The following is a 27,748-nucleotide window of genomic DNA, read 5'->3' as shown; positions in this document are numbered from 1 at the left end:
ACATGCAAAGCACTATAACCTTGATTCCTTCTCTAGATCCAAATAAAGCTTTGCTAGGACCATTTTTCTGTGATTCCTGGACTCGTCTTCCACCTCCCAAATGTAGTTTGCTATATGTCTATATTACCTTAGCTAAGACTACTGCAGCAGTGATCAGTATGAAGAACATAGTACAGTTGTGCAAGTAAACTTACCATAACAGTAGATGTTCCCTACCTCCATCTCCTTGTTTTTTTGTGATGTTTGTTGTTCCTAGCATTGTCGTTTTAGAGCTTAGCCTTCATGTCTTTCAGTGGGGAAGCTCTGAAAACCTTGGTGCCCAGACTTGTCTTTTAGTCAGCTCCGCTCAAGCTGCTTGACAAATTTGGGCACGTGGAAGAACTTTGAAAGGTGTCTGGCTGTTATATTCTTGTCATGATATAATCCATATAACTAAGGCTTCTGCAGCAGTGATCCTTTGAACATTTACTGTTCGTGTAAGTTTACTGACGCAACTATTTCTCATGATTCCTGTTGCCATGTTACACCCTAGAAAGATTCAGTGGATTCAGGAAAAAAAAGTATGGACTGAGCAACTGCATCCTTCTGGAATTTGATATTCCAGTCTTGGCTTTTGTAAAAAGGGAACTGCATTGGCGAAGACAACAAATACAGGCAAATTCAGGTCTCCTCTTTTCCCCCTCTGTCTGTAAACCATTATGTAACTACAGAAGCCTCCGAGTTTGCTTGGGGTCCAGTTTCAGTGGTAGTGAAGCTGGAAGGCCTGTGGGATTCCTAAGCAGACCATTGCACATGTATGTCAGAGATGATGGCTGTGATCCATGCCTTAAAATCTGTTCATCTATAATCCCTGAGACCTCTCCAGGTGATTATAGATAACACCTCAGTAATGTGAGCATCAACAAACAGGAGGATACAAGATTGTACCATCTGTGCTGGTTGGCGTTGATGGCTTGGAAGGTAGTTCTTCTACACTCATTAACCACCCTACATTCCATCAGAGCAAAACATAGTGGCAGACCAGCTGGACAGACCCTCATGAATGGAAGTTGAATGAAAGGTCTTCTAGGAATTGATCCTGTTGTGGAGAACGCACTGGCCTTCTTTCAGAATAAAGTAAAAAAAAAAAAAAATCTGCTGCAAGACTCCTTACAAGTTGACCTGGAAAACTGATGTATTTTCATTCCCATGGAATGGGAGTGTTCCACTGATCTCAAGAGTGATTCTGAAGATTCAGAAGGGCTCCAAAATTAATTGTGATGACTCCTTTTTTGACCCAGGCAACATTTATTCTCCCTTTGGAATTGGCTAATGGCAGTTACCACATGTTTCTCCACAAATTTGACCAGCTCGCACAATGAGGGCTTTTGGCACACCCCAGTCTCAGATTTTCTCCTACCTGCCTGAACTAATTCTTTTTTAGGCACTTCTTTTCAGAGGACATGCAGCATGTACTAAAAGGAGCAAAAAAATGCTACTAGAAAATCTTATATTGGCAAGTAGAAAAGATTTTCTTCTTGGTCCTTGGCCAAAAAACAGGGCCCTATCCGGGATTACGTACTACTGGTAGTCAAATATTTGTGTTACTAACCTCTGGCCTTTCATACTCTTCTATCAAGGTACATCTTGTGGCCATTTTAGCATGAACTGCCCATAGAGCCTCTTACTGCTATATTTTTGATAAGTTTTTGAAAGGAGTTTTACAGCTCTGAGACCTCACAAGTAGGTTGCATCTTACTGGGACTTTAACTTTGTGCAAGGAAAGTTAAATGTGTCTCCGTTTGAACATGCATAGCAAGCAGAGTTAGGGTCCATCATATGGAAACCTGTTACTCTTCTTGAAAATGAGCTGCAAGTTCTTATGGTGGGTGAGCCTTATCTGGCTTTCCATGGGGATTAGAATGTTATCCATTGTACATGCTCAAGGTTGTTTTAGAATTCACTTTGAATCAAGCTGTCATTCTCCTAGTGGTCTCTCCAGACCCACAGTAGCAGGGAGAAAGGATTCTATGTAATCAGTACGTGAGCAGGTACTACCTTGACAGAACCAAGTCCTTTAGAAAAGCTGATCAGCAATTTTTATTTGTTTCATGTTGTGAAAAGGAAGAACAATTTCTAGAGTATCCTGTGCTGTTGCCTTGTGTTATTCTCATGACAGTAAACCATTTCCAGTCAGTATCAAGGCCCACTCTGCTAGGACCGTGTCTTCTTCAGTGGCTTATTGGAAGGACTGTAGAAATATTCTAGAGGCAGCTACATGGTCCTTTTATATGTACCGTAACAAGGCATTACAAACTGGATAATTTTTCTAGATCCATTATCCAGGGGCTCCTGGATCCATATTCTTCCTCCTCCCAGGTTGGATAGGCTTTGGTAATCAACCTGTCAAGCCCAGGCTACTGCAGCAATGAGGAGTTTGAGTACCTGTTGTTATGGGTTAAGTACAGCTTGTATATCTTTACTTAGTTTAATCTAGGTTATAGTATATATTGGTTTATGTTTTAGACTGAGAAACAAAACTAAACTCAAAACTAGCATGTTTAAACCTATCCCCGACTACTAAAATAACATCAGAATTGACTACAACACCTTAATAAAAAGCATTTCCACTCCCATTTGTGAGTTATGTACACCAGTGTTTGTTCATAAAAACAAATGTAAATTAAGTATACTCCTGCTCGGTAGAAAATCTACGCAGTTACCTCATTCTGCCAAAATGAATGAGATGCAGTAATCCACATAAAACGTTTTTTTTCTATAGAATTATGAAAGTGATATAAACATGTGAGATTGCCATGCATTTTACAGCTTTATCTATACAGTTACAAAAAGATAGTCTAAGTATCAAATACCAACCCCCATGTAAGTGTGTATGCAGATACAGGTCTGTGTCTGTGAACAGGTGTTCTGCACGATGTTCTCAACTTCCATGTTTAGGTTCATTGCAGGTTACTAGGCTAACAGTCCTAGAGCCCTTACAAGCCCAGCCATATTTATCCCGAGTTGTCAGTGGATAAGGAAATGCCATCTGCAGACTATTACCAGCCTAGCCAATAACCTGATGTCAGAATCAAACCCTGTACCATGTGTCAAGAGTAAAAACCATAACCATTATGCCAAACCAGCACTAGAGTGAAATGACAGCCTCCAGGAATGGTGAGAAGGTAAGTAACCTTGGGTCTGTATTACTATGTCAATGTGTTTGCTGAACATGTCTTAATCGACACATAATATATCAACCCTTTAAAATCCCGAACGGCTGCTTCAGCAAATTTTTTTCCCAGTGAATTTTCTTCCATACAGTTAAGGCTGAAGTTTCTGCAGGGCCCACCATTCCTTTTCTACAGCTACATAGCATTCCTCCCTGGGTTGGAGCCTACTACTGAGATAAACCACTGGGTGCTCTTTGCCCTCTGAAGAAATCTGGCTAAGTACAGCCCCCACCCCATAGTTCGAAGCATCCACCTGTACAACAAACTCTTTGCTGTAGTCTGGACTAGCTAACACAGGGTGTCCTCCCAAATCTTCTGTAAGCTTCTGGAATGCCTACTCACATGCTGGTGTCCACACTACCTTATCTGGACTGTTCTTCCTTGTCAGGTCTGTGAGGGGAGCAGCTATGGTACTATAACTGGGGACGAACTTTCTGTAGTACCCTGCTGTCCCTAAAAATGCCCTCACCTGCTTTTTAGTAACAGGTGCAGGCCATACCTGAATAGCTTCCACTTTGGCAGGTTCTGGTTTTAGCTTACCACTCCCCTCTCTGTCCTAGGTAGGAGACCTATGCCATACCCACCTGACATTTGCTCGGCTTAATGGTCAACCCTGCCCTCTGTAGTCTGCCTAGCACCTCCCTGACATACTGAAGGTGCTCTGGCCAGGAATGGCTGTAGGTGGCAGTATCATCCAGGTAAGCAAGGGCAAACCCTCCTGCTAGGATGTTATCCACCAGCCTCTGGAAAGTCGCTGGGGCATTCTTTATCCCAAAGGGCATCTTTGTGAACTCTTACAAACCAAAATGGAGTCACAAAGGCTGACTTCTCCTTAGTACTGGGAGTCAAGGGCACCTGCCAGTAACCCTTGGTAAGATCAATGGTTGTAAGATACTTGGCCCCACCCAGCTGCCCTAGGGCCTCATCTGTCCTAAGCATGGGGTAAGCATCTGTCTCGGTCTGACTATTTAATTTCTTGTAGTCCACACACAACCTGGTGCTGCCCTCCTTTGGCACCAGCACCACTGGGGAGGCCCAGGGACTGTTGGACTCTTGAATCGCCCCCTAGTTCCAACATCTCCTGTACCTCCTCCCTCAGTCTGTTTGACTCTCTCTCAGGCACCCTATAAGGGGCCTGCCTAATATGTCTTTGGGGTCCTGTATCCACCTGGTGCTGCACTAGGTGTGTTCACCCTGGCTTCCCAGTGAACATGTCCCCAAATTCCTGCAACACTGCTTGGATTTCTCGAACCTGGGTAGGAGATAGCTGCTGGGACATTTCTATCCCTTCCACCGAGGTGTCGGTCCAAGCCTCACTGAGATCAGTCCCCAGATCTCCCTCTGACTCCTCCTGCAGTCCACTGCAAATGCTCAGCACAAGGGCCTCCCTATCATGGTAAGGTTTCATCATGTTAACCTGGTACAATGTGTGCCCCTGCCGTCTGCCTAGCAGTTGTACCATGTAGTTAACATCACTTACCACCTTGTAGGGTCCCTCCCAAGCTGCTTGCAATTTGTTGTGTCTGACAGGAATGAGAACCATTACCTGCTGCCCCACAGCATACTCTCTAGCTTAAGCATTCCTGTCGTACCACGCCTTTTCTGTTGTTGGGCTTCTGCCAGGTTCTCCTGGGCCAAGCCCATGAGTTCCCCAAGCCTTGTCCTGAGATGTAGGACATATTCCACAACAGACTCCCTGTGATTCTCACTCACCATCCCGCTAGTCTCAAATTAAATCTAGAGGTCCCCTCACCCTGTTCCCATACAGCAACTCAAAGGGTGAAAAACCTGTGGCTTCTTGGGGAACCTCTCTGTAAACAAACAGATGGGGCAAATATTTGTCCCACTCCCTCTTAAACTCTCTGTAAATGTCCGTAGCATGGACTTTATTGTAGAGTTAACATCTCAACAAGACCATTAGTGTGGTGATGGTAGGGGATGGTCTTCATGTGCTTCACCCCACAGGACTTCCACAGACAAGCCAGCAGGTCTGACATGAAATTGGCACCTCTGTCAGACCATATTTCTTTTGGGAAACCTACCCTGCTGAAAATCTCTAACAAAGCATTTGCCAATTTCTCTGCCTCAATGGAGGACAAAGCCACTGCCTCAGGGTATCGTGTAGCATAATCCACCACCACTAGGATATACTTTTTCCCTGTGGAAAGTTGGGTACTGCACTACAGTGGAGTAAAGGGAAATCTCCCGTTTAGCACTATATGCAGAAGTGCTAAACGGGAGATTTTCCGTACCCTATCTGTAGTGCCATCACACAGATGGCACATAGACACAGTATGCAGGGCACCTTGGTGCCCTGCAAAAAACACAAACGTTCTCCCACCTACACTTTCTTCCCCTTCAAACCTTCAATGTTTTAAAACTCTATGTTCTGGTCTTACTGATCTGACCTTCGATGGTTTGAAGGGGAATCCCATAGTTACCCTCTGAAATGGCTCCTCAATCACATGCAGAGGCATCAAAGGAGCTCCCACCTTGTCTCCTGCCTTTTGGTACTGCTCACAGGTCCTGCAGTACCCTGTTACATCTCTCTAAATTCCAGGCCAATAGAAATTCTGCATAATATGCCTCTCTGTACGTTTTATGCCCATATGACCTGCAAAGGGAATATCAAGGGCTATGGCTAGAAGGGCCAGACGGTAGGCTCTAGGCACTACCACTGCTGTACTCTCACCTTCTAGCCCTCCCTCGGGGGGGGGGTCCACTCTCTGTATAGTAACCCTTTGTCCCAGTATACAGATTCCCCCTTCCCTTGAGAATCAGGTGCCTCCCTAGCTGTCTGTCTCGGGCCTTGCACTGTAGGGTCTGAGAGCTGAGCCTGTCTCACTTTTCTCCTTGTAACCCTTCCTAGCTCCCCTTCCACAGGAAGTCTGGCATCCTCTGACAGTGGTGCTTCACTGTCAGCCTGCGTACTACTACTCACCTCTACCTTTGCAGTCACTCTGTCCTAGGGACCATCAGTACCCACAAGCAACTGTGGCTCACATTGTTTCACTGCTGCAGAGTAGTTCCCTCCCTGAATCGACCACCTCACCAGTCCTGGCTGCAAGTATGCAGTCTGTCTGGGTCTTCACCAGGCTACCAGACCCACATGCTTGTAGCCTGACCGCGTGTAACTGCATAAGTACATGGTACTGCCTCATCCAAATCCTTCCCTATCAGGCCTTCTGCAGGATGGTAGTTTAGTACTCCTGTTGTCTCAAGACAGCTTACTGTTGGCATTTTGTCTTTCCCACTTACTGGCTCCTTCACCTTTGGTTCCCCACCTTGCCTTAGTGGACATCTATATGCCACATGGCCCCACTGGTTGCATTTAAAACATTTAACCCTAGCTCCTGGATGTGTACTTGGACTAGTGGATTCCCCTGCTACTGGCAGATTCTGTTGGGGCAGTCTGTGCTGCCCACCATGGGTTCCTTCAGACCCATGAGCAGTACTGGGGGTCCCCTTCCTGTGCAGGGCTGCCCTGCTTGCCAGGTATAGGTCTCCCTTCTTCCCCAACTCATCTGAAGTAGCACATTTTCCATCAGCCAACCAGATCCTAATGTCCTCAGGCAAAGTGCCAAGGGCTCATTCCCTCACCAAAAGGTCTGCCAGCCCTTCAAAAGTGGTGACCTGACATCCACTCGCCCACCTATGGAAATAAGTGCTCAATTCAGCAACATATTCTCACACACACACTCATCTGCCTTGCGTCTATGCTCACGAAACTTTTTCCTATATGTTTCAGGTGTTGGCTTAAAACAGTTCCAAAAGACATTTCTTAACAGCAGTATAATCGAAACATGTACAGTCAGACATTTTAGCTAATGCAGTTACAGCTTTACCATGGAGTAAAGGGGATCAGGAACCGTACCCAGAGCCCTTGGTCAACTTCATACTGTTTATGTACCCTCTCAAACATATGAATGAAACTATCAAAATTATCCCCCTCTTTAAACTGCAGAAGACATTTACTGACCTTTTTGTGCTTCTGGGGTCCAGTTACTCCCTTCCCCATTACCTCCATGACTCTGGCAAAGAGTCAGCATCTCCTTCTCATACTGTCTCTGTCTCTCTTGTTCCTCAGCTTGTAGACATAAAAGTTTTCTCATTCTCCTCCGCCTGCAAATGTTGCAGTCTCTCATTTGCTTCTAATTCCACATGCCTGATCTCCAACTCAAGTCTCTGTATATCCAGCTGGATTTTGAAGTCCACTGCAGAAAGGTTGAGCTGTCCATTCTCTGAGGGAATTATATTTCCACTGCCAGTCTTATTGTCCTCCTGGTTGCTGTTTTCTGATGCAGCTGTAACCAAGGCTGCAATCAGGTCTGCCTTAGTCAGGTTTCCATGCACCAGTCCCCTAGCCTGGCACGTCTCAGCCAGCTAGCTCCTTGTCAGTTTTCCATACTCCTCTGCTGACATGCTGCCTGCTCACCCTGATTAACTAAGCTAACAAAAGAAATAAAACAATTGTGAGCTGAGCTCTGAGTATTCCCTGCGTGGCTGTACAAAACACCTTCAAAGCTCACTGTACACCAGCTACAGGATTCACTCTACCCCCACCACTACAGGCCAGTTAGTATTTGTCAACTAATTAATATGGGATGTGGAAATATCACTGCTGCCAAACACAAATGTGACACCCATGCCCTGGCCCAGCAATCAAGGAGCCTCAGTCCTCAATACTAACACCAGAGGGGGAGTCTCGTATATGAGGAAAGGATAACAAATGCACACAGTAAGTGCAATTTCCTTTAAGAGCACACAGAGATCACAGTCAGTCCGGGGCTGGTCACTCCCTTGCTCCCCAGGTCCCCAATAAGACTTCACTGGCACAGCTATAGGGTCCAGATCTCAGCCTAGCTGGGCAAGCTAAAATCTCCAGCACCCTCTCTGTCCAGCTAGTGCTTAGTGTCCCTGCCCAAGTAGCTGACACGCACACTTTGAGATAAGAGTTTACACAACCACACAGACACTTCTGAGGGAAGGCTGGCACAGGTTCTCCAGCTGTGCCCCCTTTTACCCAGACTATATGGTAGTAATTACTGCCACTACCTAGCTAATATTTATCAGCTATTCAAAAGCCCTTAAAAGGGTGGCCAATTATTACTGTGCAAATATTATTATCCAATTGGTAGTATAGCCCAGGGCTAAAGCTATAGGAGTGCCTTTGTGCAATTTTACCAAAGGCATACACGTACTCTAAAGAGCTTAGGCAGCCACAGTTAAGGTTTTAAAATATTTTAATAATAAATAATTAAAACCACAAGACAATACTTTCTACTACACAGTCCGTGCTAGTCAAGAGAGTTCAGAGATCACACAGAAAAATCAGTAGTACAGTTCTGACATCACAGAAACAGTCTAAACTTTCTAATTCCTAGCTACTTCTAAAAGAAAACACAAGTCTAAGATAACTTGCATAAGACAACAGGCAGAGTGCTGATGATTTGGATATCGAGACAAAAATGCTTAATAATCTCTGGTTCTCACTGTTTAAATTGAAACTGCTGTTCTGTTAAAACATTACATACAAACTGCATTTACATTCTTGTACACTTAGAGCAATAAAGGACATTCCATATGTAAATTCTGGCCATTAACTTTAGCCTTAAAACAATAGGCAGGAAGCCTTCATCTAGCTGGACTGGAGCTAACTTGTAAAACATCAAAGGCAGTGATGAAATAATTTTAATTTCAAAGGGCCAAGAAGAAATGCTTGACTTGGCCTTCTTTACAGCAGATGGCAATGTTGCCACATTGTTTTTAAGTTCAATTCTATCTGGCTAGGCTGGCAGCCTTCACCCATCTCTACCAGCCTTCACACTCCATATGAAAAAAACTGCAGTGGTTCCTAAAGTCAGTATGGTTCCAACTCTGTCACCCTCCAGATTTTTCTGATCCCTCTTTCTCCATGCCTCAAGCTTGAGATTCACTGGTGGATTCATCAGCTGTCTCTCAACCGTGGACTTCCCTTTCATCCCTCAGTCACCTGTCTGGAACTTTCCTGATGCCTCTGATAATGGGTGGGGAGCCTCTTTCTGTCACCTTGAGGTTCGGGGTCTTTTGGCTCCCTTATCAAATATCAGACCACATAAGTATCGAGGAGCTGAGAGCTCCTTTTTTGCTTTTCAGGCTTTCATTCTCTTCCAGGGCCTTTCAAAATATTAACAGACAATACCACAGTGATGTACATCAACAAGCAAGGGAGGGAGGCATTGCCCCACCTTCTTTGCAGGCTAGCTCTTCAAGTTGGGATCTAGCTGTCCAGTATCAAGTGACTCTTCAGACTGTGTCTGTGTTTCTTCAGAGCAATACGTAGTTACAGACTCTGAACAGGTCTGTAACACAGGTGAACAGGTCTGTAACAGAGGTGGACATTCTCAATCAGTGGGTACTCCTTGGGTAGATTTTTTTTTTGCTTGCCTGTTCTTTTGAACAGGCAAGTAAGAGTCCCCATTCCTCTATCTTGGAAGGTGGACATGCTCTCTCTTTCTTGGAAGTGGATTTTTCACTGCTCCTTCCCTCCCCTTCTCATTCCAGGAGTCCTGCACAAGATAAAGACTCTCTCAAAATCCTGTTGGTGACTCATTTTTGGCCTAGACAGTAATGGTTCCCCTGTTTTTTTCTGCACCTGGCCAAGAGCAGTCGCCACAAGTTACCTCAAAGGATGGACCTGCTCACTCGAGGGGTCTCTCACCCATTCCAAATTATCCACTGTTCAACTAATGTTGTGGGTGATGGGTTTTGATCCCTTTTAGGCACTTTTTTTTTTTTTTGAAGACCTGCTTAGGGAGGCCATGAAATCGTATATGTCCTCATGGAAGAGATTTTCTATTTGGTGCCTTGTTGGTAACTGGGGTCCACTTTCTGTGGCAGGCTCTGGTTCTCTCTTATTTGTATTGTTGCATGCTGTGTTTGCTTATTCTTTTTATTAAAGATCAGAGTGTCTTCTGCGTGGAGGCATGTGTGAATGGGCATACCTTCATTGAAGGTTGTGCATCAGGGCTGGTAACTCTGCACGTAAAAATCAACTACCAATCATTAGCGGACCGGAGTTCTGCTGTGGTGACCCCTAACCGGGAAAAGCCGAAAGACGCAACAACCTCTCTGCTTTTTCTGCTTGCCTACCATTCGCTCCTCTAGCCTTTAAGTTTGAGGTGCAGCAATTTCTTAAAGGTGTTCTTTACATCAGGCTTTCCAGGAAGCGTATTTCTTCTTCCTGGGACCTTTAATTTTGTTCTTGAAAAATTGACTCTGGCTCTGTTTGAGCCTACAGCTTCAGCTTCCTTGCAGCATTGTACATGGAAGACTCTTGTCTTTTGGCCATTACTTCAGCTAAAGGTGTGTCTGAATTCCAGGATCTTGTGGCTGTACCTCTGATTTTTCGCAAGACCAGGGTGTCATAATAATCCTTCTTTTATGCCGGAGATGGTATGAATTGTCCCTTAATCAGTCTACTTAATGTGCCCTCCTTTTTTATTCTGTGCAGTCTGCTAGTGAGAATATTCTTCACAACTGGGATTTGCATAGATAGCTCGGCTGTTATTTGGATAGGACTGAGGTCATTCGTAAGTCTGAGCAACTTTTTTTATTTCTAAGCAAATCATTTCTTCATGGATCTCTAAGGCCATTTCTTTTTGTTTCTGCTTTCATGGGAAAACCTTTCTGTCTCCGTAAAGGCTTCTTTTTACCACAACTGTGACTTCCTCTGGTGGATTGGATACCAGTTTCATACTTGAGGCCGCTACTTGGACCTCTGTCCATACCTTTTGCTAAGTTTTACAAATAAGATGTTTCCAGAGCAAGAACTGGTCTTGCCATAGCTATCCTGCATGGTTTTCTTGAGGGCTCTTTGGGCCTTCCTTCTCCCACGTTTCCTCCTTGAGGTTTTTTACTCTCCCCTGTAGTAAAAAATACTGCAGCGGTGATATGGAAGGACAGAGTATAGTTGTGTAAAATCTGACCAAAACAGTAGCTGTCCTTCTGTTCACTCCCTCCTGCTCTGCTCTTTTCCTTTTCTCCTTCAGGATGCACATGTCCCTCCTACTTTATATTTCTGTTCCTCCTGGGGCAGTTCAGTTGCCCTACACCATGAGTGGGGAGCATACATATGACATCTATAAAAACCTAAGGTTTAGTATATTGGCCCTACACCATGAGTGAGGAGCATACGACAGCTATAAAAACCTAAGGCTTTAGTGTATTGGCCGGATGTTGAGCTACCCTTGGCAGGGAATCCCTTTAGTAAAGAAGACTGCAGCAGTGAAGTGAAGGACATCTACTGTTATGGTAACATTTTATACAACTGTACTTTTTGTTATGATATCTGTTCCTGTTGGAGCCTTTTAAGGTACTTATCTCCGTGGTGCAGAGGGATGTAGCCCAGTGTCCTGACATTACTGTAGCAGATGCCAGTTAGTATCCGGGTGTGTTTTATAAGAGAGGTCTGTGATGCTGAACTGCTTAGGTTTCCTGAAGCACATGTGTGAGAAGTTTGTGACTTTTTAGAAACTTCATAGCTGTAATGTGCACCAAAGAGTTGACATTTGTTGAATCGTCATTTTCCCTTGTGTCAACAGAGCTCAACCTGTCGGGAACAAATCTCCCCTGAATAGAGGACAAATTCGGAAATGGTCAGGGACAGTCAAACATTTTTAAAATATTAGTACTTTTAAGTTGAAACATTAGCAGAATAAGAGAATGTGAATTAATATACATTTTCTGAAGATCATTCTTGTTGTTAAATTTAAATCACCCTTTGCCCAAAAGTCAACAGTTTTGGGAGGGATTATGAGGTACAGAGTTAAGATTTGAGTCTGAATCCAGGAAAGTCCCTGAAAATCTGTAACATTTGAGAGGTATGTCAATCCATCCATCCTGAAGCCTTTCCCATTTTTTGCACATAATGCTTCACAATAATACACAAGTGTGACTCCGAAATGTGCTGATTAGCAGGAATGGTGACATTGTGATGGGCAGTTAGTGTGTCACACACTCAGCTGAAACTTGAGTCACGCTTGTGAAATTTGATTTTGCTGCTTTTTCTTCCTCTTAGGTGCTGACATGATTGGTTGTTGACTAATATAGGGGTGGGGAAACTAATCAGACCACAGCTATGCCTCATAGTCATATGAGCTGTACTGCACAGGAACTTGTAGCACTTCTTTTCTCTCACAGTTCATGCTTGTTGTTTCCACATTCAGAGATTGAAAATGACGTTTACAACAGCCTTCCTGCTGCTCCTGGCTGTGGTGTCTGTAGTACAAGCAGGGCCCTACAAGGACTGTGGTAAGCTTTCACTTTTTACATTCTGTGCTTTGCAAGTATTTAAAAGTAAACCGTATGCTTTTTGGCATTGTATGCCAGATGGAAAAACATTGTGCTAACGCTGACTTGTGTGAAGCATAGCCTTGATTGAAGTTTTTGTGGAAACCTTTTTTTTTTTTTTTTTGTAAGTACTTTGAGCAACTTTATTACTGAATACTTAAAGGGAACCATTATTTGTGCACCACTGAACTTTTCTTTTGATTTTATATGCTTTGAATGCTGCACAGTTCTGTAATAGATCTTAACAGCAGTTAGCCCTTAGATGGGTCATGAATCTCAAGTGCATATCCCTTGTTTATAGATGTCTATATGGCTTATTCAGCCCTCCCTTTCATTGAACTGATCTTTATCGCTGTTTTGCTTATCAGTGTTTTAAGACCATAGTTAATATTAACAGCCTGTTGCAGGAAGATAGACTTCAACAGCAGCAGTCTGTTAATGTTCCTGTGACATGCTGAGGGGGATAAATTTTGGTTCTTTTTTCCTGCATGTCGTGTAACTTGAAATGAAGGATAGTGAAAGCCGTTTTGCAATTAATCTGAGGTAACAGGACTGTAGAATAACTCCGATTTCCTGCTTACCGTATTGAGACGAAAAGTGCTCTAGGAAGTTTCAGCAAATGCTTTCTCAAATGTCAGCTGCCTACCTCAGGAAGTGATGATTTGTACAAGACTAATACAACCCATTTACCACAGTCATGAAAGGGTCAAGTAAACTGGGTGCAAGCTTGTCTCAGCCGTAGGGTTTCTATCACCGTCTGTCAAGGCGTTCTCTCTCTAAGATATATATATATATATATATATATATATATATATATATATATATATATATATATAAATATTAGGGATAAGTCTGCTCACGTCCCTGTATTGCTTGATACCAAACCATTACAGCTACTCCATGGCTGAAGAATGTATGTGTTGATATGGATAATTTTCATATACAGGCTTCATTTGACCTATTTACAAATGAGAATGTAGACATAACTGCTGCCTTCTCATTTCTGGTTTGACTTGACCTTTTAACGTGTGTGTGTGTGTGTGTGTGTGTGTGTGTGTGTGTGTGTGTATATATCTATATCTATATCTAGAGAGAAAGTAAGAGAGATTCATGTCCTGTACCCTGTGGGCCTATTTGTTCCTCAGGTAATAGAGAGCCAAGCCAATTTGTTACCTGGACAAGGTGAGAGAGTCCTACAATACCATTCATTCACCAGGTAGAGACCCCTTGTCACCCCATGAGGTGAGAGGTGTGACGGAAGTGGGTCATTATTCGGTGACGGAAGTGGGTCATTATTCCTCTCTCTTGAGAATCCTATTCTAGCCTAACTCCTCCCTCTTGTCAGTCAGTGGCACGTTATACAGTCTGCTGCTCTGGCAAGGTCTGATGCATGCTTCTTATATGTGGACATGGCATCCCTGGCTTACATGCAACATGTAGTATCTGCTCCTGCATTTTCTAACACTCATGTTCTGGTCAGCAGCGTAGTGGTCTGTGCCACCTCCCTCATCATCAGGATGTCTGAGCTGGTGTTGGTTACTTACTGCAAGCCTCCCACTCCAGCTGTTCCAATTTGAGTCACTAAGTGCTTTTGAAGGGTGTCAGATTTGGCATTGCTACAGTAGTGAGCAATTTTCTAATTGTCAATCAGTGAAATGAAATTCCAGGGTTTATGCGAAATAGTGCAGTCTTTAAGTTGATATACAACTAGGAGTGGGGTGTGGCACTGTTTAAAAAAAAAAAGTGTGTTTTGTTGTTCATATAATCCTGACTGTGGCTTGCATTCAAGAGATTCTACAGGTATGTGATCAGTGTTCTGTGAATGGATGACCGTTCCATTGGACTTTCATTAGGAAGCCTTTTGAGTTGCCTGTTTCTGTGGTGGAGAGGGATGTAACCCCAACCATGGCCTAGGTGACTGAGTTTTGAATAGTGGCCTGAGCCCTAGAGGAGGACGAATAAGCATTTGACCATCTCGCCCCTCTCTGGGATGGGCTGGGTTGTGTGCAGTCAGGGACTGGTGCAATCTCTCTGGTAGACACCTGACAGAGAGAGCATCACTTTTTTGCTATGAGGGGAGAGGCAGAGCCATTTCGGAAGAAATGCCCCTTGCAAAAGTGAGGGGACTTCCTCTGCCAAGAGCCCATTGCTTCCATGTCCTTGTCACCTAGATTGCGGAATCCAATTTAGGGCCCTGGGATAGATCATTAAAATGAGATCCTCCCCTTATGGCTGTCTGTGACTGCCTTTCCCATCTAACTCACTGCAGCAGTGGGGAACGAATATTGAGATGGGTATGGCGCGAGCTGATTGACAGTAGGAGCAAAGTGTCACAAATTAAAAGCATTACTTGCATACATGGAAATTTTCTTTAATTTATTTCATTTTGTTAACCCAATACCACTTGTTACCAACTCCATTATCTTATCAAACTGTATAAATACATCTTCACTCGGCATGCCTGTTGAGCACCCATGGTGTATTTCAGCAAGTTTATTTAATGTAGGTTCTTCTTCTAGGTGCTGTAATGCATCATGTGATAAATCTGTTCTGATAGTAAAAACATTTGGGGTACATTTGTCTACAGCTGGAAGAGAAGAACTTGTACGTCAGAGAATAGGCTGCCCTATTTATTTTTTGTTCACAAAACTTTTTATTGAAAGAATAACCTTGACTAATCAATAGACAGACTTTTGTAGTAACATATCAGTGCAGTGTATAAACATATACACCTAAAAAGTTGGCACAAATTGAGAAAATTCAGTTCAGTTAATATATCCCTGTCTAACTGATATAGCCTTTCCCCATGTGTGTCATGTTCTCTGGATTGAAATACATTAGACCTAGCCTAGATTTGGACTTAATCGCATAACCTGTTTTAAATTGAACAATAATACATTCCAGTAGTCCTTGAAAGTATTGAGAACCTCCTAATTCTTACTGCTGCCCTGTTTGTTTTAACAGTGCTGTTTACATTCACATCGTTGTTGATTTGGATGGTCAGTAACATTTCTCAGGTATGCTGCAAACTCTGAGCTTGATGCTATTGAGGGGGGGATGGGTAGAATCCTTATTGAGGTGAAAAGCTCCACTGGTTATGTATTGAGGTGTGCAAGACAAGTGCTGAGTGGTGTAAAATTCTTAAATACAAACTGCATGTGTCTGATTGGTATTATATTACCGGGCATTAGTTTGCCCTTATGCTCTACTGCCTCCCTAAACCAGGGCAGCACATGTGCTATGAATAAAGGCAGGGAGAACCTAATTGCTATTGTACAGATATCCATTTTATATGGATAATGTCGTCTGCTGCCAGTGTCGTCAGTAGTCATGGAATGACATTCCTTTCTGTGCTCCGTAGCTGTCAGTCTGTTACCTCAAGAATTAGGAAAAATTACCTCAAATCAGAAACACTTGCAATATTAACAGTATTCACTGAGGAAGTTGTTGCTAGTTCTTGTCTCTGAACACTCCTTTAAACTTCACTGTCTGGCATCATTTAAATGTCTTTAACCATCACCATTTTGTGACAAGGTAACGGATGTTGCAAGAGCAGTATCTTGAGAGAAAATCGAGGGCATGTGTAAAGTAACCACCTTTCTGTATTCATCAAAAACTGCTCAACTAGATAATATAAAGTTTTAATTTTGCTGATAAGAATGGCCCCCTTAAATTGTCCTTGAAGCCGAAAACCTTTGCTTTATCTTCATGGCAGCCTGATTTTGCAATGCCTCACTACCTGAATTAGTGCATAACCAACTATACTGGAGTGCTAATTGCAGCAACTGGTTAGGCTGTGCTCTAGGAAGACACATTGTCAGCTGTATCTCATAGGTGGAACACCATACATTACAAGTTAGTATATGTGATGCAATCGTAATACTACCAAAATGTAAGTAGCTGCTTTTCTAAAGAAATGTTTGATTACCCAGTGTGTCTTCCCGGTGAAAATAACATTGTTTTAGTACCTACCATGACTCCATTTTATGGGTGTGACTGTAGTGTTTATTTTTCAATGTCATTTGCCACTTGAAAGTAGAGTGTAACTGGAAATTGCTTGGAAATTAAACCTACAATGATAGATGGAAAAAGCAGATGGTACTTCAAGTTCTATATACAGTTAAGATGACAGAAGTATTGGAACCAGACCTTTTTCAGTAGTCTGTCTGTAGAATTGCAGCTGACATTTGGCATTTAATTTACAGTGGAATGATGCCATGTTACACCCAATAACATTTTGAGTTTAGGTCTTGAATACATTCTGGAGCTCTTTTTATAATGCCATTATCAAAGCAGAGCTCAGCTGACAGTATGGTTGTCGTTGCCCAATACAGGTAAGGTCAGGTGGCATAATCTTGTTTGATATCCGTTAACATGTAAGATGCACTTGTTGCAAAGTTTGTTTTGTTTAATGCCCCTTTCATTTTTGTTTTTATATTTCTGCTGCTGGAGGGCTGTCTTGTGCTTTACTACTATTTCGGTTTAGGTTTTCTAGCTCATGCCCTGCTTGACGGGTTGTTCTCCAAATCTACAAGTTTCCTTTTGTCCCTTGCTTATATGGTTAAATTCTTTAAAAAGTTTTGTTTGTCGCCTTTGCGACATAAGTATAATCATAAAAATAAGTTGTGGGATGTTGGATAAAGAAAATTAATTGCAAACTGCAGTGTAATCTCTTCAGATCTCCACCACCTCATTGTGATTTTACCCCTCTGAGTTAAGTACAGACTTGATTTAGTTTTTAGGTTTTCTGCTATCTGTATGCTGTGTAGAAAGGTGAATACTAAAGATAAAGGTTTGTAAAATGGCATTGTGCTTTGCTCATTTATTTCCTGAAATGCACGAATGGATCCCACGAAAAAAAGATACATTACTTGTATATGTCCTTGAACAAATTTAAGTCTTAAGTATAGCTTGTGTGTTTGGTAGCAGTTGTTTCAGGTTTGTAACCATGTTTTGTAAACTGTGCAAAGCTGTTGAAATATGTAGTTTTCTAAAACCTGTAGCAGATGTGAAGCAGGAAGTATTGAAAAGCCAGTCAGATGCATGTTCTAGGTGTAAACTAAGGTGTGTGTATATAACCCCCAACATTTTTTAAATCCTCTTGTCTTATCACAGTACATATGCTTTTAAATAAGGGAGGCATTTAATGGTAAGTTTTCTTGGATAAGCACTTGGTCATATCAAGCAAAGATGGCTTGCCTATGCTGGTCACACAGAGGAATAAAGCCCTAACTTCATCCCAGGTGACCAAAATTCAACTAGTAGCTAGGCACTTGACAGCACAGGCACAGAGGACCGGAGTGTCCATGGGGGGGGGGTGCATCAGTGTTCTGCTCTACTGACAAGACCTCTGCTGGAGAGCAGGGTCCATCATGCTGCAAGGAGCACTTAACACACAAGCTGGTGACAGCACCTCTGTTAGTGCAGTTGAGTTGAAGAGAGCACACGTGGACAAGCTGGCATAGGTGGCTCTTGCAGGTAATGCAAGTGCTCCTATAACCAGTAGGCGTGGGGTTAGTACAAACTAAAGAAAAGCTTGTCAGACGCAACTTGAGTGTCTTTCAGCCACAAAGTGTTTTGGAACAACTATTTGAATATGTTGCTTTTGTTGTAGAAAGAGCCTGTAAGACTATGTTGTAAAAGGTATGTGTGCACATCCTTAAGCACGACATTTCAGTAGTTATGTTTCAGTTTTACAATGATATGGGGGTATGGAATAGTCCCCTCAACCATTTGGAATTAAGACTTCAAACCGGGATGTTGTTTCTCTAACTTCTGTTTTTGGGGGAGAGTCTGTTTAAACTGCAAGTGCACAAAATGGAAAGACCAGCAAACTTGCAAGACAAGACAGAGAAAGTGAAAAATGAGGTCTCCTCTTTAACTAAGAAAAGCAGTAATAAATACAGAAAAAAATATGGAGTACACGTTATTTCATTGTTTCATTGTCATTTTTTTCAGTAGTAGTGCACAATAAAATTTCCACCCCCAGCATTGCACAAGTGATAGCAGGATAAACTGAATCTGGTCAAGAAAATACCAGCTTGTCATTTTGAAAACCAGAATCCTTCCACTGCAAAGAAATGGATGCAAGATCACTGCCAGTGAAGGAAATGCTGAAGAAACCACATTCATACCACATTCATAGAAGAATTGGAAGAAAAGAGAGTAGAGTAGGCAGTTCCAAGTCCACATTCAGTCTACTAACCAAAAACAACAAAGGCATTAATACAAGTATTAACAGAAAAAATTATATTCCAGGAGTGAGTGCCCTCCCTGGCTTGCCACCCATTAAGCCACTGCCTGTCCGACTCCAACCCATTTGTCCCCAGGAATGAGGAGTCTTTCTTCAGATTTCCAAGGCGAGAGCCATCCAGAGAGGCTTATCATCCAGTGAAACATTGTGCTGTTTGCTGATCTCACCTGCATTTTGTCAGTGTGAACATTTTGTGTGAACAGACCTAACCTTCCTTGGGTGGTAACATGCACACCTGTATCCCCTTGTAATGTCTGTGTGAGGTCATTAAATGCTGCTGTCGTCTGCTTGAGTGACCACATCCATTTCTTCCCTGCACTGGCCCCCGCCCTTCAACTCTAACAATGTCCTCTAGCTGGTATTGTGTCAGGGGGAGGAGGCACTGACCAAGACCCATTGCATCCCTCATTATAGGCTTACCTATCCTACACGCCTGTACCATCAAGTTCTCTTGGCACTTCCTTGAACTAGTCACCCGAGTCAGTCAGTGTTTTTCCCTATATGCCACCAGTGAGGACAAGTGTAATGTATGGCAAGCAGGATGTTATAAACTGGATTAGTCACACCTGACATGAGTATTGGGACCAAACCTGCCCAGGCTTGACTAAATTCCACTGTAACACTCGTCTCTACCGTACGTTATTCCTATAATAATCCACATTTTAATGTATGGACCCCCAGTAAGAACTTGTGAGCAGTGAAGATGTCTACATTTGCCTTGGGAAATCCATTGCATAGATCTAACCTCTCTTTGCAAGCTGTAAAAGCAGATTTAAGAGAGAGCACTGTTTTTGTTTTACCATTTTTCCCCCAAAATCCACATATAGTAATTTTCCCCCAAATGTTTGTAATCCTTGTAAAAAAAAAAAACAAAAAAAAAAAAAACAAGGGGGGGTTAATGTTGCCTCTGTTTGCATGATGCCTTCCTTCAGGATGTCATTATCCCTGTTTTTGCCCATTGTTTTTATTTTAACATGGGGTGAGATATTGCATCATCTTTCACCCTCTCTCAAGTCTGTGTTACTCTGACCAACAACTGACACCCAACTGTCACAGATATTATGTCATGCAGTCCAACCATCTCTTGGCTGGACATATTCTCCTCTTGCCTTCATGAGTGTCTCCAAAATCTGCTTTACCGAACCATCATTTGCTTTCCTTTACATGTGACCAAACTACCAACCTGTTCTTGACCTTCTCTGAGTTTGGGGTTAACTTTAGCCTTTGTTTTATTTCTTCGTCTGTCCCATCTTTGCCAGTTTAAGCTTCCTCATCTACTCCACATTCACAGCTTGGGTTCTGCACCATACAGAAGCACTGGTCACACCACGGTTTTTATGCAGCTTGCTTTTTAGCTTTTTTGGCACTCTTCTTTTGCTGGCTCCTAACAGTTTGCACCAGTTAGCTGCAGCAGGTCTGATTCTAGCGTTGACGTCATTCAGGTTACCCTTCGCTGCAGCAGGTCTGATTCTAGCGTTGACATCGTTCAGGTTACCCTTCTTATTCATGCTTCCCATTTACTTGAAGCTATTAACCCATTCTACTCTTTCCTTTCTGTCTTCATTTTCAGTTTCTTTTGATTTTTTTTTTTTTTTTTCCACCATTTACTGCTACAACCGCTGTCTTGTCTGTACTTGTTCATCCCGTACGCCTTCAGGTTGGCATTCCAGTCCCCTATCATTTGCTGAAGCCATCTCGGACCCAGCTTTGATGGAGTTGCTGCATATCCATAAGTCAAACTCTACTCTCGCAACCCACACACAAGGCCTCAACCTGGTTTGTGACATTAATGGAAGTTGTTGGCGGGATAATTTGTGTCCCAAAGACTCCCCTGTCTGTGGAACAGACTCCCTCTCAAGCAGAGTATGTCTCTAGCCCTTTTTACGTGGAACCTTGACAGCTGGATGGGAAACGGAAAATACACCCCTGGGATTCCACCTGTGTCCCTGCTAGACAGGGGAAACGGGTGCTGACTCTGTGGGAACATGGGTGAAATTCTTGGCTAGGCTTCTAAGGGCCTCTGGGCCAATAGCCTAGTATCGTCCTATGAACCTATATAAACCTCTTCGGACTCTGCTTGTAGTACCACATCATCTACATATAGCAGGTTTGTTGATTTTTCCCTTCCAGCCTACGTGCTGATGTAGTCCATCACCAGCACGAACATGAGTGGGCTGAAAAATGAACCCTGTACACCCACTGCTATATTGGTCTGTCATATCTACTTATGTCATGGCATCTTTGTATGTAGCTTGCACTAATTGTTCAGGTCTTTCCCAGACTTGTAACGGTTGCACAAATGCTAAAATACGCTTTCCTGGGACCTTGTCCTATATTTTTTCTTTGCCTAAGAATGCGCCGTTTTACTCTCTGCTCATCTCCAGCTTCTCGTTCCTTATCTATCTCGCCAAAACCATTCGGGCAGTTATATTGCACTCTGCTCTCAATCTGAACTTCTCGTTTCTCATTTTCATTTTAGCTCTCTGCGTATTGATTTATTACTCTTTCAGTCCAACACTTTTATGCAGTGTGACAGGAATTTGATATTGCTGCACTGCCCACAGTTGAGACTGTCCCATTTTTTTCTTGCACAGTCACTAGAAAGGTTATTCTCCAGTCATCTTTGATATGCACCTCTCTCCACACCATGACGTCAGTCTTCAGAAGCCATTTCTCCCCTAACATACCCAACCTCTTGATCATATCTGCTGCAATAGGAAAGTAAAAATGCACTGCCTTAATGATGGAATGTACTGGGTTTGAATCCAGCTAATCCCGTTGAATGTGAGACGTCTGCCAACAGGATGGCCACAAAAAAAACAAACCAGAGTTGTGAACAGCAGTACAGGCTCTAGGTAGTTCCTGTTAGACATGCAGCTTTTCAAGCTGCCCCATAGAAAGTAAAGGCAAAAGCTCTTGAAAAGTAGGTGGATGTGGCCAAAAAATCTGGACACACATACCTCGCATAAACTTGCATGCCAAATAACTCCTCCCACTTCCTGTGTGATTGTGGGAATACCTTTTTAAAACACAAATTTAAAAAAAACTTGGTGTCATCTAAAAACTACAGTCTCCTTTTTCAGTAGTGACCAGACATGTCTGTGTACGCATGCATGTATACCTTTGCATACCTTTGCATGTTTGAATACCTGCCCAGTGATCCGACTGACAGTGGTGAAAAGTTTGACTGACGTCACTAAAAGTGTGTAAATTGTTCACCTTTTAAAAGTCCGTGATCCATAAGAGACATGTTTCAAGCTGTAACCAACAAGTAACAGAAAGCATTTCCTGGTAGGGGTATTGGTTTGAATTGCCATTAAACAGAATGCCACCATACTCTTGGATCAGAAGTAGCCTTTCAGTATTAAAGTGCAACCATTTTATTTCTTTTAGCTATCCCAAGTGAAAGTTACTTTGTTACTGTATTGTTCACTACCCATGTTACGTTGTTTTGGATACATTTTCAGCATTACTATTAAGTTTGTATTGTCCATCTTTTAGTCTCTTGTATTCTTTTGTCAGTCACTATAATTTAAATTTTTATATCCATAAATACAAATATGTTCTAAATGAGACTGTTTTCCTATTGTATGTTACTATGTATCTAGATTACTAACATAAGCATTCAGAACATTGAGGGACACAGATGGCTTTACAGTTCATTGCTGAATTCCCTTCCTACTGTTGTACACAGAGCTGCATGGTACTGTAAAATGCAGACCACTGTAGCCCTTTGTTTTTGGGTCCTTAATGCAACTAATGTACCAGAGCAGATTTGTACATTTTTTTGAATAAAAAGAATAAGGCTGTTGTACACCACAAAGACCAAGTAAACATTCGGTCATCATAAGGTTGAACTATTTAAAATAAGTTCATATCCGTTGTGCAAACTACCTTAAGGACAGAATGTGCTTCCCTTAAATTGAAGTGAAACTAACCTATCCTTGCTACAAATGTCATAACAGCTTATGCACAGACTGCCACCAAACATGTCAGCTGAGTAGGAGGAGCTAGCTTCTATGAAACATAGCCTCCATTCTTAGGCTGCAAGCCCTCGTAGAATAAAACCTGTTTAATTAAAAGTGAACTGCATCAAGAAGGCATTGGAAATGGACATGTAGGAAGGGAGGGGAAATTGAAAGGAATAAGGAAAGGAGAAGAAAAGTGGGAAAACTTGCTTCTTGCTGTAGAAGGGACACCTTCAGGTTCATGGGTTGGTACTAGGCTATCGGCCCTAAGGCCTATGCAAGCCTAGCCATAACAATTACCTGGAAATGTCTTCCCACAATATTTTTCTCTGGGCCCCTGTCTAGCAGGGCGACTGACATGATCCCTGGGGTGAATTTCCTATCTCCCATCCAATCATCAAGGTTCTTTTTGAAGAGGGCCAATGAGGCGCTCTGCATGACCTGTATGGGCAGTCCATTCCAGAGTAAATTAGCTGCTTCACTGCATCATCACAGAAGATACCCATTGTTTCACTTGAGTAGAGCTCTGAAGCTACAGTTTTAAGTGCCTAAGTTCCAAGGAGAGGCAAACTTGCACTACCTTAAAGTCATTCGTACTGCACTACCCTGTAGGAAGTGCAAAGCCTATTCCCGCAAGTAATTTGGAGAATTTCTAGAGAACCTACCTGAATGTACTTGGAAGGGATTGAGGGAGAAAGCAGAGTACCTGATTAAAAATCCACAACCTCATGGCTGAAAACTTGTGTCCATATTTTATAAGATTTATTGCAGTTACCACTCCAAGTAATTGAGTCTTTAATCTGCCTTCAATCATGCTCTGAAACTAATGCTGTATGTGTTCTTCCCCATTTATCAATGTGATGTCTACAGTTCTGTTACACTGCAAGGCGAACACATTCTTTCTCTGATTCTTTTATTCTGTCTACCAGTGACTCTTGTCACCCTGTTAACTGCTCACATTGGCTGTATGTAGTAGGCACCACATTGTAGCAGCCTATTTTGCTTTGCAAATGCAGTATTTTCTGCAAAATACCAGACATTTTATGGACATTTGTGACAACAGGAGCAGCCCATTAAAACAGGAAACTGTTAGGGGCTAGTAAAAAAGTGAGTTGTAGCCCTGTTCATTCACTTTTCATCGATTATGTAGACATGCTAACTAGGACATATTTATTTTTTTAAAATACTAGTAAACGGATCCGATAATTTTGTATAAAATATATGTAATAGCATGAGGGGTGTTGTACTGTGCCGAGTGGATACTTTCTGGGTAGCAGTCCTGGTTTGTCTCTCCTAGAGTTTAAATACAGTTTTATAATATTAGCAGCACACCATAGACTTTTTTTTTTTTTTTTTTTAATGATTTTGCTTTCACTGCGAGTACAGATTTTAATGGCAGAAATTCTGTGCTGCTGATGCCAGACTTGAGTTAGATGGAAGGTCTGGGCTTGCTCTATGTCTAGAGAAACAAGTGGAGAAATGTTACTTTTATGTAGATAACCATTGTAAGAATGACTTACTAATGTGTGGGGCAAAGCTGTAGTTCTCGTTTAAGAAACCCATTTTCACAATACTGGACATTTCCTGTCAGGGACCACTAATTACTATTAGTTATAGTGTTAATGTATTTTGAGCTAATTTTTGGGAACAAATTATGTACTGCTTGTGTAAACCTTTAATTTTATGCACATGAATGTTTACAGAGGACAAGCAAAAATGCATGTCTCCATGTAATGCTCCCTCTGTGACTACCTTTTATCAGTGTGTTTGGGAGTATTTAAAGAGTACTGACAGAGAACTTGTGTTCTACTTTCCAAGTAGATGTTTGAGCGTAAGTGAGCTGCTTTTTAACACTCTGTGACAACTTCTCATCGGACCATTTCACTCCAGCTATGCTTTTCTTCCCAGGCTACAGTGTGGATAATCTTATCAGTCTGGTTGGTTCTTCTCCCGCAGTACCTAGAAAAAAAAAAGTACTTGCCAAGGGGTCCTTGCTGTTGTTGGACTCAGTCTGTGCCTTGAGTGAACCTGGGGTGGCCATTAGATGTTCCTCAGACCACACCCTCGCTTAGATCTGTGGCTCCTACTGTTGTAATCCTTTCAGCCAGCATAAACCAGGGGTCAGCCATGTCTTCATTGGCTATTTCAGTGCCCAGTACAGGTATGGGAGAACCATCTTCTCTAGGTCTGAGAGGCGCCAATATCCTTTTCGGGGTAACTGGGGCAAGAGATCTTTAGACCAGGCAGACCTCTCTCCTTCAAGTTAGTCCTCTACAATTGTGAGTCCTATAAAATTAAATGCTTTCCTTTGAAGAAGTGCCATTAGAACAAATTCCTTACCTTAGCTAGGCAGGCATTACAGGCAGTAAATCCTGATACACAAAAGCCATTGCAGGTGGGCATACCCTATAAAGTCAGTCTTGAGGAAATGGGGTCTGTTGATTCTGACTATTCGACATAAATAGGACATAATCTCCTGCACATTCCTAAGCCCAACACTCTTAAGGAAAATTTTATTTCTTATTCTCCTGTGTAGGAATTTTCTTTTAATCAGACCATTGCTAGGATGAATGGGGTATTTTTATGGGAACAAATAGAAGTTCCCCCAAAATAAGGCCCTACTATATGTGGCAAATGTTTATGTCTTTCGGCTTTTCCTGGTTAGGGGTCGCCACAGCGGAACTCCGGTCCGCTAATGATTGGTAGTGGATTTTTACATACCGGGTTACCAGCCCTGACGCACAACCTTCAACGAAGGCACACCCCATTCACGTATGCCTCCACACAGAAGACACTCTAGCTGAGAATCGAACAGGACAACGTCTTTCTATGAGGCGACGACGCTACCGCAGCACCACCACCACAGTCTTATATGGCAAATGATCATATCTTGTTCTCCCATACGTTCCGGACAATGTGAGTGCTGCCCCTAGTCATGCTGACACAGCCGTCAGTCCCTAAAAAGCAGATGAACTGTAAAAGGTACCTCAGGTTAATAGATCCAGCTGCGTCTTATACTGGAAACAGGTTGGGCCTTAATACTAACAGGTTGGGCCTTAATACTTATCCTTAACCTTCTGATAAAGAAGGTAAACTACTGGACCATAAAGGTAAGAGTTTTTTTCCACTTTACCCTTCAGAATTCTGGAGTACAAGGCATATATTTGAAAATGTATTCTTTGTCGTATGGATAGTATGATTGAATTGGCTTCCACTCTTCTTGCAGAAGAAAGCTGTCTATTGAGCCACGCTGTATTGACGCCATCTCGGGTATGTAAACATGCTTTGAAGAGTGTGTATGATTGTGCAGACAGAACTCCGACCACCGTCACTGCTGCAGTGTTGAGAGAGTATACCTGGGACGCGAACCAAAAGTTTGCTGATGGGCTAAAGTCTGAAGTTTTTAATCTGCTTTAGACAAGGAGGTATTGTTTGGATCTCCTGCTACCCAAGTTCTTAATATGATAAGAGGGAATTGATTCAGGAAGGTTCTAAAATATTTCATGTACCCCAATACAAATCTTTAAGTCCCACTCTTGTCCCCAAAAAAGCCAAATAAACAAAACCAGTCTTTTTCTGTAAAACGAACAGTCTGCTCAAAAAAGAGAGAAGCTCAGGGTAATAAGAAGCAGGTATTTCAGAAGAAGGGAAAGACCGACCTTAACAAATGACCGTCGGCATTCTTTATTCTCTTCCCTCTCCTCCAACCACTATCTCTGCAAACTTGTCCTAGACATTCCTGTTAAGTTTTTTTTTTCAAATTCTTGGGTGCTAAAAGGCAGTGCAGGAGGGTTAGACTTCTCTGGATACAAAAACCTCTGTTCAGGGGAATACCTTCCCACCCTGCAAATCAAACCGAGTATTTTTCTCCGGTTCTTCAGTCTTTACATACCCAAGGAGTTATAGAACCAGTGTCCCAAGTCAAAGGGGCAAAGACTTCTATTCCAGAAACGTTCTGGTCCCCAAAAGAGCCTCTTGGGGGGGGGCAGTACCAAATCTTTCATTTTTGAATTTGTATGTCATAAAATATTGATGTGTTAGAACCGGTTAACCCTCATACCTCCCGGGTGTTCTAAATTACCACATTCCCGTAGCTGTAGGTTTCAGAAAATTTCTAAGGTTCTCTGTTTGCTTCTTAGTCGCATTATCAGTTCTCTGTATGACCCTTGGTTTATCTAAACTCAAGAGTATTCACAAAATGCCTAGCCCTGGTCATAGCTTATTACATACTGAGCATTATTAACATCTTTATTTAGATGACTTACTATAACGTCTTTTTTCAGATGTCGAGAGTTATTTAACTCTGGTTGTGTCTCTCTTGACCAGTATTCTTCCAGAAAAATATTTCAAAATTTTCCTTGGTTCCATCTCACAAGATTGTGTTTCTGGTTTGCATTTTAGTTAGTTCTCTACAAATGGTAGTTTTTGACACAAGAAGGTAAGCCCCCCCCCCCCCCCATTTTATGTGGAATTTTTTCTCAAGCTTCTCAAATCAGTCTCTAATTTCTACAAGGGATTTCCCCAGGATCCTAGGGTTCATGGCCTGTATGATTTCTGTTGATCCCTCTAGGCAGACTACAGATGAGAAAGGTGCATTGTTTTAAAAACACAGACCCAGCATTTGCGTTCATCAGAGTATCCAATTCCTGTCATGGACTTTGTAGAAGTGGAACTGCATTGGTAGAGACAACCAATTCAGCTGAACCCAGGTCTGCCTTCTTCTTCTGTTCAGACCCCAAACCAATCTCTCACCACATATATCAGATTTTCTTGGAGGGCAGTTTCAATGGGAGTAAAAGTGCAAGGCCTGTGAAGTCCTTCAGACTGACCCAAGCATATCAACATAAGTCGTTGGCTGTAATCCATTTCTTGAATTCTGTCTATAACCTGTGGTCCTTGGACGTCTTCAAGTGATTACAGGTAATATCCCAATTATGTGGTACGTTGAGGTACAAGGTTCCTACCCCCTATGCAGTGATGGTGTG

At 42.4% G+C, this 27,748-nt stretch overlaps 1 protein-coding gene across 2 annotated transcripts in view; it reads left to right on the top strand.

The window, feature by feature from the left end:
* NPC2 (NPC intracellular cholesterol transporter 2) overlaps nt 1-27,748 on the top strand; it is a 429,334-nt gene that overhangs the window by 31,176 nt on the left and 370,410 nt on the right. The window contains exon 2 of one of the 2 annotated variants that reach the window (XM_044074627.1): nt 12,419-12,503. In XM_044074627.1, coding sequence (XP_043930562.1) covers nt 12,428-12,503 — 76 coding nt within the window. In that variant the 5' untranslated portion in view covers nt 12,419-12,427. Of the gene's footprint in view, nt 1-12,355; nt 12,504-27,748 lie in introns of those variants that run through there. The other variant, XM_044074626.1, reaches the window with a different exon arrangement.

Source organism: Protopterus annectens, chromosome 6.part0 (assembly GCF_019279795.1).
Source record: "Protopterus annectens isolate FY-2018-M chromosome 6.part0, PAN1.0, whole genome shotgun sequence".
Taxonomy (NCBI): domain Eukaryota; kingdom Metazoa; phylum Chordata; order Ceratodontiformes; family Protopteridae; genus Protopterus; species Protopterus annectens.
The sequence above is the reverse complement of the archived record's forward strand: the minus strand, read 5'-3'. Positions and strand labels throughout refer to the sequence as shown.